The 18,496-nt window shown below is 32.9% G+C and overlaps 1 protein-coding gene across 1 annotated transcript; it reads left to right on the top strand.

Annotated features, from left to right (window-relative positions):
* The first annotated feature begins 60 nt into the window (after positions 1-60).
* Positions 61-13,984, top strand: LOC128180621 (lateral signaling target protein 2 homolog). The gene is made up of 12 exons (XM_052848755.1): positions 61-217; positions 3,432-3,710; positions 6,551-6,700; positions 7,095-7,147; positions 7,542-7,631; positions 7,819-7,908; positions 8,072-8,173; positions 8,286-9,368; positions 9,466-9,626; positions 10,055-10,249; positions 10,612-10,715; positions 10,822-13,984. Exons 1-12 carry the CDS (start codon positions 182-184, stop codon positions 10,942-10,944), a joined length of 2,466 nt encoding a protein of 821 aa, XP_052704715.1. The 5' UTR covers positions 61-181; the 3' UTR covers positions 10,945-13,984.
* Positions 13,985-18,496: the final 4,512 nt, after the last annotated feature.

The raw sequence follows: 18,496 nt of genomic DNA, 5'->3' as shown, positions 1-18,496 counted from the left end.
CGGATATTGACAGTCTCATCAAGTTGGTTTCATCTTTATAATTACTTCGAGATGATCGCGAGAATGGGAAGGTAGAGAATATTTAGAAGAAAGAACGACAGTTAATTATGACTAATGTACCTTCAGGTGGCAAATGTTTGTGATAATCTGAAACTGATTATGTTATCTAACCAGTCTAGCGATGAATTCTCTTCGAAAATGGTTCAACAGACCGAAGGTAAAGTGTATATACATCTGTGTTTATCAGAACAGGTTATAGGAAATCCCTTGTTACGTATTATCATATTGTGAATCCTCATGTGGTGTCATCGGCTGTCACGATCTATCGTCACTCAAAAGGGTTTGACTTTGTTATCATATTCTGATAAAAATTAAAAGAGAAAAAAAAAGTTTTTAGAAAAGGGACTCATTTTACACAAACTGACAAAGGCTTGGATAAAATATATATTTTATTCACCCCTTTAATATGTACTGGCGTGCCAGTAGAGTTGTGACAGAGATATCTTAACTATATGACTTGACTGTATTTATATTGAAAAAGTGTAAAAAATAAATTTCCTATGTATGAATTGATGTATGAATTATATTGAAAAAGTGTAAAAAATAAATTTCCTATGTATGAATTGGAGGTTGGATGATGTCAACACATGTTTTTAAAGTTTTAGAATCCTGAAATATTGAGATGCAAATGATTAACTCACTTGTTAATATTTTATGTTCTTCAAATAGTTATTAATACAGTGATATATCTCTGAAATCTAATAATAAAATAGAATTGAGGGAGGATGTAAGATAACAAGAAATTTATTGTATTTTGAAATAACATCGTAAAATTAAGTAAGCAGTAACGGTATTAAAAGAATTATAAATGAGTGACTCATGGATATTTGATACTTTTGATGATAAATTTAGGTTTTATGTTCCCTAAGGTAATTTATAGTTGGATAATAATTTCGAGTAATGTCCTGGTCATGTTACTCATGAAATTATTGGTTACTTTGGCATTTTTAAGAATGTTGTATTATATGATAGACTGTCATATATGTCTATCTAGTATCTACAGTGCAATAGTTAAATATAAACCATGTACCACGTACGTGCACTGTTTAACTACACCTACTGTAAGGTTTTTGTACAGTGAGATTTGTACATAACTGTAGTACAAAGTAAAGAATTTATTTACTGGTATAAATTGAGATTTTTAGCATCACCCTAGGTCACATGTCAATTGTTATATGTACATATGCCTCGCAGTTTTCTACTAGACAGTATATTCAGTAAACACATATTATCTGAAATCTAATTCTGAACATTTTAAATTTTTCTGAAAGTTGATTTTCATGTTCGTTGTGACATACCTCAAATATACCAGGTACTCTTGCCGTACTTTCTTCTGTCAAAGTTACCCATGCATTGATCAAATTCAAAGTAAGCAGGAAAGGCTCCCAATGTCATATATTATCTGATATAATTATGACAAATATGTGCTAGCTTTTTAAAAAGATTTTCAAAATATGTATATCAATATATGAAACCTAGTCCTTTTAAAATATTCATAAATGTTTTTTTATGTACTAAAAGGTAAACATGATGGAAATAGGGCAGTGATACACATGAACAGTTTGTGATATTCGAAAAATAAAGTTCACTTGACAACATCAATGCAGCATAAGAACTTCTAGTCGGTCTAATCTCCTGATCAATCACATTAGTTTGCACTGTAGACCATAAATTTTGAAAAACTAGCAAAACAACACTGCAGTTACTGCTGGAATTGTTCAAGCTGTTTATCTACGGTAATTTATTCTTACATTACATTTACTTGAAATTTACTCTATTAGTTGTGAAGGTGACAAACAAAACCAGTTAAAGCAATATCTCTCCCCCCCCCCCCCCAAAAAAAAAATGTAAATTAAAAAAGGAAAGAAAAAGTTTAATAGCAACCGAGAAATAAGAAAATAGTAAAAAAAAAAAAAAAATGACAGCAGTTATTTGAAATGAATAGTTATTTTTGTTAATAAAAATATTTTTATGAATAATCACCCCTGTCCTATATACATGTATGATGTATATGAGATCCTGGGGTTAATTTGTTTAAACCCATACCCTGACCTTTCATTACCTTTAGCACAAACAACATATTACATAAGTGTTAGATTTTGTGCTAAAATTAGAAAATATATGGTTAAATATAACCCTTTAGACAACAAGAAAAAACTGATAGGAATATAGAGTGCTTGTCACAGTATTTGTAAATATGTCACCTTTGACACAACATGAATTGCTGATCATTGTTTAAACAATGCAGATAAAAGGGTAATGAAAACTAGTGTGTACTGGTAGATGAAATTTCGTTTGAATTTGAATTCAGAGTCTTTTGTGATTCTTGAAGAAATTTACCGGTAGTTTAGAATCTTTGCATATTGGATTTTTATTTTTTTTTTGTTATTTACGGTAGTTGTTATTCTTTATCATTATCTGTGTCATGAAAATACTGTCTAATGGTTTTGCTGTAAAAGATGGGCAAGAAAATAAATCACAATATTATGCTCTGATCGTGTAAACATTAACAAAGTAGGTTAATTGATGGATCTTCAGGTAACGAAGCTGGATGTCTACCAAGAGTGCGTCTATTACAGAATTAATTTTATTTTACAAACTAGGTTGCAAATTAATCATGGTCTGCTAAATCATTATAATAGATACAGAGGAGAAATAAATTATAATGGATGATGAAGATGATGACATCATTCATTCTTTGTTTTTCTTCATGCGTAAATAATAAAGTCATGCCATTGATAAATTTTTGTACAGTACTGGTAGTTTAAAAATCTTACCTCTATGAGATAAGCATTTTGTATAAATTTATATGTCATTGTGGAATAAGTTCAGTGAAGGATGCTAGTTTTATGTGATCTGGACTTCATTACTAAGAGTTCTGGTTTTTTAAAGAAGTATATATTATATAGAATACACTAGGATTACTTAATTAAGAAGCTTAAGCCATGGTAAGTGTGTGAAAGAAATAGTAGTTAAGGCTGGGATCAGAAGTACGTAATGGAAAAAATAGGATATCAGGCAGAAATTATTTTGATTTAGAGAAAAGAAGTTATATGTATTAAATGTTGAATATGGCATAGACTTATTTAAGTTTTCAATAATTATGATATATAGATATTTGTGTAGAAATATTGGTGGTGGTCACCGGTATATTTTTTTTTGATAGAAAAATTATGATGATTATTTATAACATTTAATTCACGTATTATAAAATATACAAGGTAGATATAGGGATGAGATTTTTTTTCAAAATACCAACAAAAAGGTGCATGTGTAATATCTCATTTTACCTTGATAACACTGGATAAGATATAAATATGTGGATTTTATTTTAATACCACTCACGTGAGTATATCTTTTTTACATTGCAGAAAACTGACAGCTCTATATTGGCTCAGTTTTTCTTTGCGGACGAAGAGCTCAATGAGGTGGCAGCGGAGCTCGACAGCTTTGATGGCAGGAAGGACCCTGAGCGGTGCACAGCCCTGGTCAACAAGCTGAGGGCGTGTCAGGACAAAGTGCTGGGCGTCGTACAAAAGATCATCGATGAGGCCATCGGGAATCAGAAGGCTAATCGTGACTTCCGGGTCAAGTTCCCTGATGACGTCCTTCAGGAAAACCTGGCTGGACAGCTATGGTTTGGGGCAGAGGTAATTTTTTTTTTTAAGAAATTAATTATTATAATTTACTGGATTAAAATTTGGGTTTGTTGTTGTAAATTTATAATTACTATTTATTTATGTTTTCTTGAATTAAAGGAGTTAGATTCCCACAGAAATGATTTTATAAAAAAAATTGTATCACCAGAGCTACTTACACAGTAATTCAAAGAGACATGTTTAGGAATCCCAGGGAAAAGTTTGACGTGTTCATAGTTTACTGCCAAAATGCAATATAAGGATTTTATATTAATATTTTGGGGATCAATTTTCTTAAATTATGTGTTGATCTGTGAAATAAACTGGTGTTAAATTCAAAAGAATTAGGTGGCTGGGTCAATGGCATAGCTTCTTTTGTTTAGTGCCAGGAACAGCAAAAACCCAGATGAATAAATCAACCTTTAACTTGTCTGTTGCATGACTTCCATCTCTTATGATGCCTAGATCTGTTGGATCTTGGTGACTTCCCTTGTGTTACATACTTCAAAAAAGGAAATTCTAATGGACATTTTGTATTGTTTATTAATCAAGATACCTGCTTCAAAGAGTCTGATTGTGTGATTTAATTTTTAAACTAAAAAAAACACCTCCTACCTGTAATTGACATTAACTGCTGGTACATGCATGTGTGGTTTAGGATTTATAGATGAAAGAAAAATAGGTATTTTAAGTACAAAATTTAGTAATCAAAAGCCAAAAACATGGACAGTAATTAAAGGTTCATCACTGGTAAATGCCAACAGCTAATGCTGTAAAATATCTTAGTACAACTAATTACATAGGATGAGCATTCCATTTCTTTTATCATGACTACAATCTATATGCTATATATAACGTTTTGTTTATAACTTCCACTTGAATTTATGAAAATAAGGGAATGCGATATTAATGTCTGTGGTAGTGAACTAACAGTTTGAGCAGGATGTTTAGTAAGTTTTTGAATAAAAGGATGGGTTCTTTTTTAATAGTTATTTTTTTCTTGGCACAAATTTTTAACCAGAGGCCAATTAGACAGAAATGTAATAAATTTTACAAGACAGTATCACTGTATGATAAATTGTGAAAAGGTTAATGTAAATAGAGAAATGTGTTATGAAAAAGAGGTGGCGTGAGATCATCCTTTGACACGTCATGTCACGAAGCATCGGTCCAACACCAGGTGACAAATGTACTTGTATTCTGTGAAAAGTGGAAGTCGAAGAGGAATATAATTTTTATTCCTGTTTTTTTTGTTTTTTTTTAAACATTGGAACTTGTTTTGTTAAGCTGAACTTGAAGTATTTATGAAGTTTAACGGGTACTGAGATGACTTAGGTAAATGAAGGTGAAACTGATGTTTTTAAAAAGGACAAAGAGGTGCTGAGAAGAAGACACTTAGAAAATGTAATTTTTATGTTTTTTTTTTTTTATAAATGTCAGAACATGTTTGTCACACAAAAGGTGAAATGGATGTCTTTACGAAGTTCAAACAGGTACTCAATGTTTATTCGGCTTTTTAAATTTTTTAACAAAAAAAATAATACATGTATAAAAAAGAAAATATGGAATTATATTTTTCTTGATTGTTTCTCCATTTGGGTTTCTATGGTATCTTTTTCTACAGCTTGTGTTTGGATGATTTCAAGGACATAAAGATATAGTGCAAAAGTTCTAAATAGAAAAAGAAAAAATGTAAAGACACACTGTAATTTTACCTTGCACAAATAATACATAGAACCATTTTTGAAAAGACCTAGGACCTTTGGAAAGTCGTAACTATTTCTTGCATTAAAACAAGTTAAAAAAGGGATGCTAGTTTTCAGTGAAATATGCATAGATTGCTGTAGTTTTAGCTCAAAAGCCATACAAATCTATTTGATTTTAAAGGGCCATATGGCTGAGTGACCAGATATTAAATAGACAAGCCCAATTTAAGTCACATTGCTGTTTGACACAACTATCCAAAGTCCAAAATGGCTCTGAAATGATATGATCAACAGACCAATCAAGCATAAAAAACAAGGTCCCTGGGTCAAAGAAAGATAAGTTTATTCTCTGTGAAAGTTTTTAATGTGTGTCTCAAAAAGTAATATATTATAAAAGATGTAATAGACTTGGTTTATGCTAATTACCAAAAAAGTGCACCTATGAAATAAATTACTGGTACCAACATGTACATTTTACCATTTCTAAAAGACACCAATAACTACATGAAGAATGTACTATACTGTAGTTCAACTGTATTAAGAACATATATACAAGCACATGTATTAAGTTTATCATTGATTTGTGTAATTACAGGGAGGTAGAAATATTCACATTTTCAGTAGTATGATGTACATGTTTGATTAGTATCATAAAACGTAACAGTTTCATTTACCCTAAGTCTTGTCCAGATACCCAAGCTTGCCTTTTTCCCATTAATTAACACCCGATGTCTGTAGTACAGATTAAAAGATGAGTAGGAGCTACAGGAAAGTTACATGCATGATACATATACATGGTTGCAAACCTTTCTTTCATGACTATGGCACAGAGGGTTTGTTCATTTTTGAATGTTGGAAAATGAAACAAAACCAAAATATTCTTGTATTTCATTTAATGTCCTTGCCACATGCATGCACGCATAACTATTTTTTCTTTGGGTGCAGATTAGTACCAGTGCATGCATTTTGCACAATTTCATTTACTATTTCCTCATTGATGGCTCTAATTTCAAATTAAAACTTAAAATATCAACATATCTCATGAGATCATGTACTCTATGGAAATTACAGGTAATATATTCAGTATGTTGTAACACAGTACAGTTTAAGTTTTATAAGATATTTTTTTTCTGTGTGTAATTTCAGTGCCTTGCTGCTGGCTCCAGCATAATGAACAGAGAGATAGAAAGTGCCTCTATGAGACCGCTGGCCCGGGCTCTGACCAAGAATCTAGACAGTCTGAGGACACTGCTGAGGGAACAATGCCTCAGGAACCAGTCCATCGACTCAGACAGGGTACGTATCTACTGATGATGATGATGATGATGATGTTATGATATGATGTTGATAACGATGATGAAGATGATGATTAAAACATGTTTATTGTTAAAATGATAATGAAATGATAACAATGATGAACTTATTGATGAAACATGACAATGATGATGATACTGATGATGATGATGAAAGGATGAGGGTTAGTTTATACCATATGAGATTTTCGTTGATCTAAGAAAAGATATATGCCAGACTAACACAGCTCCAAAATTACAGTTCCAGTTCCTTAGTTCTTGTTCATGTATGCAAAATCTATAAAACTATTGATTTGCTCGGTGTTGTAAATTATTTAACACCCTAGCAGAAGTACGAGTTTTAAGCTTTCAACCTGAGTGGATGTTTTTTGTTGCAGATAAGAGAATCATTAACCATTTTTGACAAGTTGTTTGCTGAATTTGAGTTAAGGTAGGTTGTTTCCACTACACTACTTAATGACTTGCAAAACAAATTTATGGCCGGGTTACTTTCATGGCCAGTAAAAACGAAAGGCACACTTGGATTTTATAATTTACTACATTTCTTGGATAGTTTTTAACTCTCAACTCCCTAGTAAAGTGAAATGGTTTCAGTTTAAAGTTTTCTCTGTGATTTTCGTATAAAAAAAAGAAAAGAATTATTTTGTTGAAAGCGCCAGACTTATGATGCCATTTTGTGCTATTTCATAAAAAAATATTTTCTCTAAGGAACTCTGGAAACTCCTTTTTAATTGTGTATAATACATAATCCCAGGATAGAGCTTTCTCGGTATGTTGATGAATTGTTCTGGTTTTAAACATTAATGTGTTTTTTTTCTCAACAGTTATGTAAGCACCATGGTCCCCGTGAAGACAATGAAGGAGTATGATCTGACTCAGGAGATTACGATTCTCTTCTCAGAAACTGTTCAAAGGTATCAGACTGTTCCTAGCCACTATAGACTGTCTAATTCATCAAATCTTTAACAGATTATTAGTCCACTAATGGCAAACTTGAAAGAACTTAAAGGTTCCTTATTTGTCTGGGTTTTTTCTCTATTAGACTTTGCCACTTTACAATGCAGTGCAATGTTTATCGTTCTATTCTATAACATTTTATAGGGCATTGAAGAAAGGTCTCATCGAGCAGGAAACCATTGATGATTATGATCCAGCACTTATGTTCACCATTCCAAGATTGGCCATTGTTTGGTAAAAGATCTTGAAAATTCTGTTAATTAATAATGACTTAATGACTAATGACTAAAAAAGTTGCAGATAAAATCTGATTAAATTCATCCCTTAAACAAAGTGGTGCTCTATTTGTGAAAATTTTAAAAATAGGTTTGTGAATAATCAGTCTTTGTAATTGCAGTGGTTTGCTTGTGTACCCTGAGGGTCCCTTGAATCCAGATTTAGAACCTTCCAACATATCAGAAATGTTTAGACCATTTCAAACATTGTTACATAAAATTAGGTAATCCATAATTCTGATATTAAGATATGAAATATTTTTTTTGATTTACAGCTTATAAGTGTAACATGATAAGAAGGATTTTTATCACACAAATGTCTTAATTCAATTTTAGGGAGCTTCTTTTCACTCTAAGTGATAAAGAACTTAGTGCTCTGGAGGGTGCATTGTGTAGTGCTGAGGTACCAGATAAGATCCTGTCTGAACCGGAGCAGAAGGATGAATCCTCACAGGTGGATCCAGGATTTGATGAGGAGGCCGAGCCAAGTACATCCAGCACCCTGACGGATATCGCTCGATGTCTGGAACAAGAAGTGATCCAGATCTCGGATAATTCAGATGACCTTGTGACCCCTGATCAGGAGAGGCTCGGAGTGTTGAATCTTCCCCTGGAGGACTATTCCCCCACCAATACCCTAGTAGACTCCTTAGAGGAGCCGGAATCTCTCAACTCGAGTCTCAACAAGTCCGAGAGTCGAGACTCGGGACTGCAGAGTGAAAACGTCAGCACTTCGGACACAGTGATGTGCGACGTGAGTGCGGTAAGCATGTCCTCCGACTCCACGGTGGTGTGCACAGACACTCACAGCTCCGAGTCATGCTTCACCGACCATGACACACAGGCATTTTGTAGAGACATTGTGGAGGATATTGTGTGTCAAGCTGTTGAGAGACCTCCACCCTACCACAGACAGGGTAGCCAGCAATATAACTTAAATCTGGAGATTCCTCGGATTTCCTCTGTCAGCAGTTCACCCTCCTCTTCCCCTTCTTCTCATTCATCTGTCAGTTACCTTTCTTGTGATAAAACACCCCCAACCTGCCTAGACCAATCAGATTCTAGCTCTGATATCCACCAATCACAATGTGTGTTAGAAAACAAAGATATCTGTGATATTGCCAGTAATACAAATCATGTGATAGATGCCAGTTTGTGTGACAAATCTAATGACTCCACAGAGCCCAGTACTTCAAAGAGTGACTCTCTGCCAAGAGCACCAAGTGAAAACAGTGAAAAAGATACAACCAAAGGAGATAACAGTAAGGAACATGATTCAGGAGAACCAAGCTCAAGTGAGAATACTCGAGTTCGTGAGCACCCACGTATACAGAGACTCCGATACACAACAGACAGTGTGAGTTCCAGCTTCTCTAGTTGCCATAGCAATACATATGATGCTGAATGGGACAAAGAAAGGTGAGAAAATTTAATTGTGAGCAATTATATGGTTGATACAGTGAAGCTATGCTGGACAACAACATTTTTATTTTGTTTTTAAATTTTGTCTTTCCAGCGATGAGAGTTGTGAAACTAGTTCCTACAATTCTGAAAGCAATGATGATGAAGAAATATCTCTGGCTGTTCAAGCAGCAGAACTTGCGTCACGGAAAGAGGCCAGAGCCAGGTTCAGAAGTAGCAGTGACCTGATACATAGGTTGTTTGTTTGCATTTCTGGTGAGTTGACAGAAAGATTGTGACCTTGACAAATGTCATCATATTAAGTTACGATGGAATATTTTTTAAAGCGAAGTGTTTAAAGAATGATTACTCTGTCTGATTACCAAAGTGAATAGAGCCTTAGAAAGTCTATATTGACTATTGTATTTAATTATTTGCAAAATTTCTAAACATTGAACATTTTTAAAGGAAAGGGTCTACACACCCAACTGTTCCTCACATGAAATCAGTCATGATTGGAAATTTTTATGGAAATCATTGAGAAAATTTTTTGTGCATACAGAAATACAAAGTTATATCCCATGCATTCAACATCAAATTCACTTCAAGTCAATTGCCTATGTACAGGTACTATAGTATATTTGAAAAATATGTTGATTTGCACATGATTGCTAATTGAGAGATTGATTTTGGTTTGTTTTCAGGAGTGGCTGATCAGCTACAGACGAATTATGCAGGGGATCTTAGAAACATCTTGAAGTGTGTGTTTGACATGAACTGTTCAGACCCTGTCATTGTACTGGATGAAAGCCCCAAGAAGAAGTTTGACCGCCACCCTAACTTTATGGCACGAAGAACAAACAGATATGGACACCGATCTATATCTAACAGACCTAGAGGTAAAAGTGGCTGATGGTTTTTTACAATGTTTAGTCATATGTGTGTTTTAAATTTGGATATACAACTTTGTTTCAAATATTTAGCAGGATGCAGAAACGTTGGGAAGCAAGCATTAACTTTAATTGCTATCGCCACATGAGTATTTCAAATTCAGCAATCTTTGTTTGAAATTTTTAACATATCAGATTTAAATACATGTAGTAAAAATGTTGTAAAGTTTGCAGTGCAGTGTGTTTTTTATTTGCGAAGACATACCTTTGCATTTTATAAGATAAAAATATTCAGAAATTGGTGCAAGATATATAGGACTGATGACTAGGAAATGTAATTAAGCTGTAACGAGTGTGTGAAATATTTACAGAACCTCCCCAATGGGTGCCCGACGATCAGATGGAGAAATGCATGTCTTGTGAAATTCCATTCAACTTTGTGAGGCGACGTCACCACTGTAGGAACTGTGGAAAGGTTAGCTAAATGACCAACAATTATCTTATTGTTAAAAATTTGTTGTACATTATTTTAAACATGTTCCACAAATCATATATGACCATTGAGTTGATCTTTGTTACAGATATATTGTGGACGGTGCTCGGCTAACTTTGTCCCCCTGCCTCACTTCAACTACATGACCCCTGTGCGCGTGTGTAACCACTGCTTCCTGTTCCAGGTCACGCCCTTTACCGTCAACGAATGAAAAGACACCTTACAGATGGAGTTGAAATGTTACCAGTTTTCTGTCAAGTTATCGTATCATGTCACATGTTCAGATGTGTAAGCTGTTTTGTTTTTTATTTTTGTTTTTGGTTACATTTTTGTTCATTTTATTGAAAAGTTTTGCTTAAATGTAAGCTGTTTCTGTGTGTGTGTATTCTTGATACTTTATTGTGATCACTCATAAATTTTCAAGAACATTTGATGTTGTGGAAATGAAAAATAATCAGTGAAATTCAACAAAAGATCCTTGTAACCAGCTAATTAGAATATTTTTTTTGTTAGATGCAATGTAGCAATGGTATGGAATGGGATGTAATAGTTTTGTATTGTAAGCTGATTGTTAGCATAGTATCTCCTCCTACTTTTTGATGATTTTTTCCTGCAGTGAGAAGGGAACAAGATAATCCTGCTAAGTTTCGCTACAGCATTGCCTTCACACGTACATTATGTGACCAGAGCTCCTCAATATCAAGCAGTACAATCGTATTATATGCCGATGATTGCCCACCTGACTTGGTTCCTTTTTTACCCATTTTTTTTTTACTCTTTGAATTGTAAGAACATAGTTCGAACATTTATGGGTACATCATGTGTAAATGGATTTGTACTGTCAATCAATTATTTCAAACATTTCATTGAGATATCCTGTATTTTAGCATGATTAAAATTATTCAAGATATGTTAATTTTAAAGTGTTATTGAGGTCACTGAAATTGCTAGTTCTCATGAGTTTAAAATAGTGACTAACATTCCCCCATCCGACAAAGTTTATCTTCATTTTAAATTTTTGAAAAATATATACATGTACCTACTAGGGTATTTATTTGACATGTAATGGCAATGATTCAGTATAGTTTACATGTGTTTATGTTAAATAATATTCATTATAGAGAAGAAACAGATTTGTTTTTTTTTTTAATTATTTTTCTGGCTTCTTTAACTTAATGATTGACTTTTTGTCTACCTCAAGTATGGCAATCATGGGCTTTTCAAGAAAGCTTTTGCTAGAATGTACAGTATTGGTAGATATATTATGATTATTATTATTATGAAAGGCATTTACCCAACTCCACCCTTTTAAAAGGTCATGTCATCTGTCCAGTGAAACACAATTTCAGTTGAATATATTCTCGGAGGGATATAGCTTAGGGGAATTAACTAACACATTATAAGTGCAATTACTTTGTATAAACGTATCTGTACATTAAAAAAACTGTGGGTTAAATTTATTTGTAAAATTTGATGATTGTTTTTTTTCTTTTTGTTTGTTTTTTTATTGTTAGTATCACAATTGCTTATTACTTATGTATATGACAATGCACAAACTAATTTGCCAGAATTAGTATGATATGACATGACATGACTAGTAATGGAGTTGTACTATTTATTATTCCAGAGGTTGTATTTCTGTTCCATTATGAAGGAAAAATATTTTTCTAATTCAATGTATGGTTTTATTTAATGATACATGGCACTACAAATGTAGCAAGAGTTTATGAATTACTTTGTTCCTGAAATCTGTTTTGCATTGAGCTCCAATTATTTGCAGAATGATATGTAATTGATATGCATTAATATTTTCATTGTTTTCATACTTGTGTTATGATTGCAAATATGCAATGGTGGCAAATGAAATTTGACAACTGAAATTAGGAAAACGCATCTCAAAGATATCTTTAAAAAGAAAACTATTTAATGTATCTATAAACACAATGTAGAAGAAGTACTTATAAACAGTGTAACAGTACCATTACAGTAAAACTCGTTTAGTACGAACACTAAAATAGCGAATTCTCGGATATACCGAAGTTTTATTAAGTCCCTGGTAAATTATTATCAAATCTTTTATTATTGAATTATATGATTATAACGAATTCGGATATAATGAATTTACGGATATAGCGAACTGATTTTGAGTCCCGTAGAGGTGAATGATAATGAAATTTAACACTTTTGTAACGAATTTCTTTACAAATAAAAAATGTGCACTGTCATTTCACATAATACTTTGAATGAATTTACTTTCATATAATTTTTTCAATTCACAATCTGATCCGAGGTTACCAATTATTATATTTTTACGTTAAGCCTCAATTAGCAAAAATTATAGTCTGGTTAAAAAACCTATGTATATTGTGAATTTGCTTTAGTTATTATTACGAATTCGTTATACGGATATAACGAATTACAGATATAACGAAGTAAATCCATTGGTCCCTAGGACTTCGCTATAACCGAGTTTTACTGTATAAGTTTATACAGATTTGTATCATGCTTTAAACTTTGGTACTCTTCAGATAAAATATAAAAACTGTACATCATTACAATACTAGTACATTTAAACCTTGCATTGTTGCTTGTGTGTACCCAAGTAAAATTTGTCAATGTAGTCGTGTTCACTTTGAAAGGAATTTAATGATCATGAATCTTTCCTCACTTTTGAATCAGTTCATGATCACAATCTAGTGCCTTTTAAACCAAATGATCATGTATCATATTATCGATAAGTATAACAAAATATTGTGCAGACCCCAAATTCTACCTATTTTGCAGAATTAATGTGTAAATTACCGAATTCAAATAAATTTGTTTGTGTTGACCGTCGCATTGAATTTTATTTCTTTGTAGACACAAAATTTAACAAAGACTTATAGTCACCAGTTTGATTTATAAAAAAAATTATATAGGAGATAAAATATCTTAAGTATGTATGAATTTAGCCAATAATAATGTTTTAATAAACCTGTATCTGATATTGAAATATTCTCTGTTAAACTGAATATAAAAAACCCTGTCATTTCTGGTAACTGAAATATTACACTTTCTAGCATACTGGAATTTGAAATAAAATGCAAAAAACTTCTCCTTTAAACATTGCCAAATTTTGAAGGCTTTTGGTTAAAATTTTTTGAAATAGCATTCACAGTGTTTGTTTAAATGTATCTCTGATAGCTTTTAAAGATCTGCAGCTATAAATATTATTTACCATTATGTTCCATTAAAATTTATTATCAAATGTATAGCTGTCTTGTTTTGTATTTTCATCAAAAGGGCATTTTACGTTTAGAAATTCAGTGCAGATTGTTGGATCGCATTATTTTTTTTACAGTCACCTTAAAATAGAATTTTGAATATAACAGTCAACACATATCTGCATACTGCTCTTGGTGCTTTAATTATGACCTAGTTTTCATCTCTGCATATGTGCGAGAAAGGCTACAATTTCTTCATTCATAAAAAAACAGATCTCGCTTATAAACCGAGTTTTTAGCTCACCAGAGCTAAATGCTAAGTGAGATTTTCTGATCATATTTTGTCCGTCGTCCGTCTGTCCGTCCGTTTGCAAACTCTCACATTTTAACCCTTTTCTCTAAAACCACTTGGCCAATTTCAACCAAATTTTGCATAAAGAATCCTTATGGTAAAATGATTATAAACTGCAGAAATGAAAGACCTATCTATATTCAAAGCGTAGAAAACCTCGAAACTATAGAAAAAGGGGGTGCATTTTTAAAAATCTTCTCAAGAACTACCAAGTCAAATTCAACGTAATTTAGCATAAATAATCCTTATGGAAAGGAAAAGATAAATTGCAAAAGTTATGGGCCAAATCTAATTTTAATTTGATAAATTTACGAAAACAATTTAAAAATTATCACTGCACCAAAATGCGACTTTTTTTATACATACTGAAAAAAAAACATTGAAGAAAAATGTATGACAAAATAGTTAAATGAAGCTACTCTGAATAGCTTGATAAAGCTATTTAGCTTATTCAAGCTATATTACTATATAGCTAAATATGGAAATTGTACTGGACCTGTTGGACGCATGATAAACGGGTCAAACTGACAAAGATGTATTTGCTTTTTCTGCACAGGTTACGTGCAAAGGGAATATTTGAAACATTCAAAATATATTTGTGCCGTTTTAGTGAAGTAAATTGAGGTTCAATATTTCAAAGCATTGACATTTTCACTTGTGACAGTGCTTTTATTCATAGCATGTTTTGATTTTTGCTTGGTTTTTTTAACTTGAGGGTAAATATCGCCTGTTTTTTCGAATTTTTACATACCGAATCAAATATAGACTTCGGTAAATCAGACAGCTGATTGATTACATGTACCTGCGCACAATGTCGGATGCACTAACAACACATTATAAAATACTATTCATTCTACTGGTACATGTAATTCGGTACAATCTCTACCCAAAGGTTGATTAATGTGACATGTTCTGTTAAGATGCTCCTTAACAATATCATAATTGCTAGTCTTGTTTATAATTATTTAATCATTATAGCAATTTAAAGCAAAATACAATTTTCTCGATTAACACCATGACACTGATTGCTTTTAAAGTTCAGAATGAGTCTTGTCCATGCAGCAAAGTATACTTCTTTCTTTGAACACCACGACAGTGATTGCTTAATTTTAATCTGAAAAAAATTGAAAAAAGGGTCACAAAAGCAAATCTTTAACAATATCACAATTGTTAGTTTTGTTCAAAATTATTTAAGAGTACTTAGTAAATGTACCCACATTTCCACATTGTCCGATTTTCTTCATCCATTTTGTTATCACGATGTTTTATCAGCTCCCTGCATCCTCAAGACTCTGCTGATAAACAAGTCTCATTCTGAATTTCTTTCGTAACATGTGGCTCAGATCAGTTTTTTAATCCGTTGGGTTGGCCCACAGTTTGGACAAAACCAGGGATGTTAGCAACTGGTACCACAATTCAATAATGTTTCAGAATGAGAGTCTTGTTCATGCAGCAAAGTACACTTTTCTCTCTTTGATCACCATGACACTGATGGCTAATTCTAATCTGAAATAAATTGAACAGAGGATCACAAAGCAAATCTTTAACAGTATCACAATAACTGTTTGCTTGTCGATCACAATTTTTTAAAAGTATTCAGTAAATGTACTCATATTTCAACTTTGTTCAATTTTCTTGATCCATTTTGTTATCATGATGCTATATCAGCTTCATGCATCAACAAGACTCTGCTGATGAACAAGTCTCATTCTGAATTTCTTTCGTAACATGTGGCTCAAATCAGTTTTTTAATCCGTTGGGTTGGCCCACAGTTTGGACAAAACCAGGTATGTTAGCAACTGGTACCACAATTCAATAATGTTTCAGAATGAGAGTCTTGTTCATGCAGCAAAGTACACTTTTCTTTTTGAATATCATGACACTGATTGCTAATTTTAATCTGAAATAAATTGAACAGAGGGTCACAAAAGCAAATCTTTAACAAGATCACAATAACTATATGCTGTTTAATCACAATTATTTAAAAGTACTCAGTAAATGTACTCACATTTCGACTTTGTCCAATTTTCTTGATCCACTTGTTATCATGATTGTATATCAGCTCCATGCATCATCAAAACCCTGCTGATGAACAAGTCTCATTCTGAATTTCTTTCTTAACATGTGGCTCAAATCAGTTTTTTAATCCGTTGGGTTGGCCCAGAGTTTGGACTAAACCGGGGATGTTAGCAACTGGTACCACAATTCATTAATGTTTCAGAATGAGAGTTTTGTTCATGCAGCACATTACACTTTTTTCTCTGAACACCATGACACTGATTGCTAATTTTAATCTGAAATATATTAAACAGAGGTTCACAAAGCAAATCTTTAACAATATCACAATTACTATTTGCTGGTCGATCACAGTTATTTTAAAGTACTCAGTAAATGTACTCACATTTCAACTTTGTCCAATTTTCTTGATCCATTTTGTTATCACGATGTTATATCAGTTCCCTACATCATCAAGACTCTGCTGATGAACAAGTCTCATTCTGAATTTCTTTCGTAACATGTGGCTCAAATCAGTTTTTTAATCCGTTGGGTTGGCCCACAGTTTGGACAAAACCAGGGATGTTAGCAACTGGTACCACAATTCAATAATGTTTCAGAATGAGGATCTTGTTCATGCAGCAAAGTACACTTTTCTCTTTGAATATCATGACACTGATGGCTAATTTTAATCTGAAATAAATTGAACAGAGGACCACAAAGCAAATCTTTAACAAAATCACAATTGTTTGTCTTATTCATAATTGTTGAAGAGTACTTAGTAAATGTACTCACATTTCAACTTTGTCCAATTTTCTTGATCCATTTTGTTATCACGATGTTATATCAGCTCCCTGCATCCTCAAGACTCTGCTGATGAACAAGTCTCATTCTGAATTTCTTTCTTAACATGTGGCTCAAATCAGTTTTTTAATCCGTTGGGTTGGCCCACAGTTTGGACAAAACCAGGGATGTTAGCAACTGGTACCACAATTCAAAAATGTTTCAGAATGAGGATCTTCTTCATGCAGCAAAGTACACTTTTCTTTGAACACCATGACACTGATTGCCAAATCTGAAATAAATTGAACAGAGGATCACAAAGCAAATCTTTAACAAAATCAAAATTGCTAGTCTTGTTCATAATTGTTTAAGAGTACTAAGTAAATGTACTCACATTTCAACTTTGTCCAATTTTCTTGATTCATTTTGTTATCACGATGTTCTATGTGAAATCATAGAAGCATCATCAAGACTCTGCTGATGAACAAGTCTCATTCTGAATTTCTTTCTTTACACGTGGCTCAAATCAGTTTTTTAATCCGTTGAGTTGACCCCCAGTTTGGACAAAACCAGGGATGTTAGCAACTGGTACCACAATTCAATAATGTTTCAGAATGAGAGTCTTGTTCATGCAGCAAAGTACACTTTTCTCTTTGAACACCATGACAATGATTGCCAAATCTGAAATAAATTGAACAAAGGATCACAAAGCAAATCTTTAACAAAATCAAAATTGCTAGTCTTGTTCATAATTGTTTAAGAGTACTTAGTAAATGTACTCACATTTCAACTTTGTCCAATTTTCTTGATCCATTTTGTTATCACCATGTTCTATGTGAAATCATAGAAGCATCATCAAGACTCTGCTGATGAACAAGTCTCATTCTGAATTTCTTTCTTAACATGTGGCTCAAATCAGTTTTTTAATCCGTTGAGTTGGCCCCCAGTTTGGACAAAACCAGGGATGTTAGCAACTGGTACCACAATTCAATAATGTTTCAGAATGAGAGTCTTGTTCATGCAGCAAAGTACACTTTTCTCTTTGAACACCATGACACTGATTGCTAATTTTAATCTGAAATAAATTGAACAGAGGATCACAAAGCTAATCTTTAACAATATCACAATTACTTTATGCTGGTCGATCAGAATTATTTAAAAGTACTCAGTAAATGTACTCACATTTCGACCTTGTCCAAATCTCTTGATCCACTTGTTATCATGATGTTATATCAGTTCCCTGCATCATCAAGACTCTGCTGATGAACAAGTCTCATTCTGAATTTCTTTCTTAACATGTGGCTCAAATCAGTTTTTTAATCCGTTGGGTTGCCCACAGTTTGGACAAAACCAGGGATGTTAGCAACTGGTACCATAGCTGCAATAATGTAGCCCTCTCCCGATTTTTTTTTTCTTTAGTAAACATCACA

Source organism: Crassostrea angulata, chromosome 4, assembly GCF_025612915.1.
Source record: "Crassostrea angulata isolate pt1a10 chromosome 4, ASM2561291v2, whole genome shotgun sequence".
Lineage (NCBI taxonomy): Eukaryota > Metazoa > Mollusca > Bivalvia > Ostreida > Ostreidae > Magallana > Magallana angulata.
Note: the sequence above shows the minus strand (reverse complement) of the source record. Positions and strands in the feature narration are given on the sequence as shown.

Coding starts and splice junctions, on each gene's coding strand:
- LOC128180621 (XM_052848755.1), top strand. CDS start 182: ATGAATTCTCTTCGAAAATGGTTCAACAGACCGAAG. Junction 218..3,431: donor AATGGTTCAACAGACCGAAG/GTAAAGTGTATA, acceptor TTTACATTGCAG/AAAACTGACAGCTCTATATT. Junction 7,909..8,071: donor CCAAGATTGGCCATTGTTTG/GTAAAAGATCTT, acceptor TTGTAATTGCAG/TGGTTTGCTTGTGTACCCTG.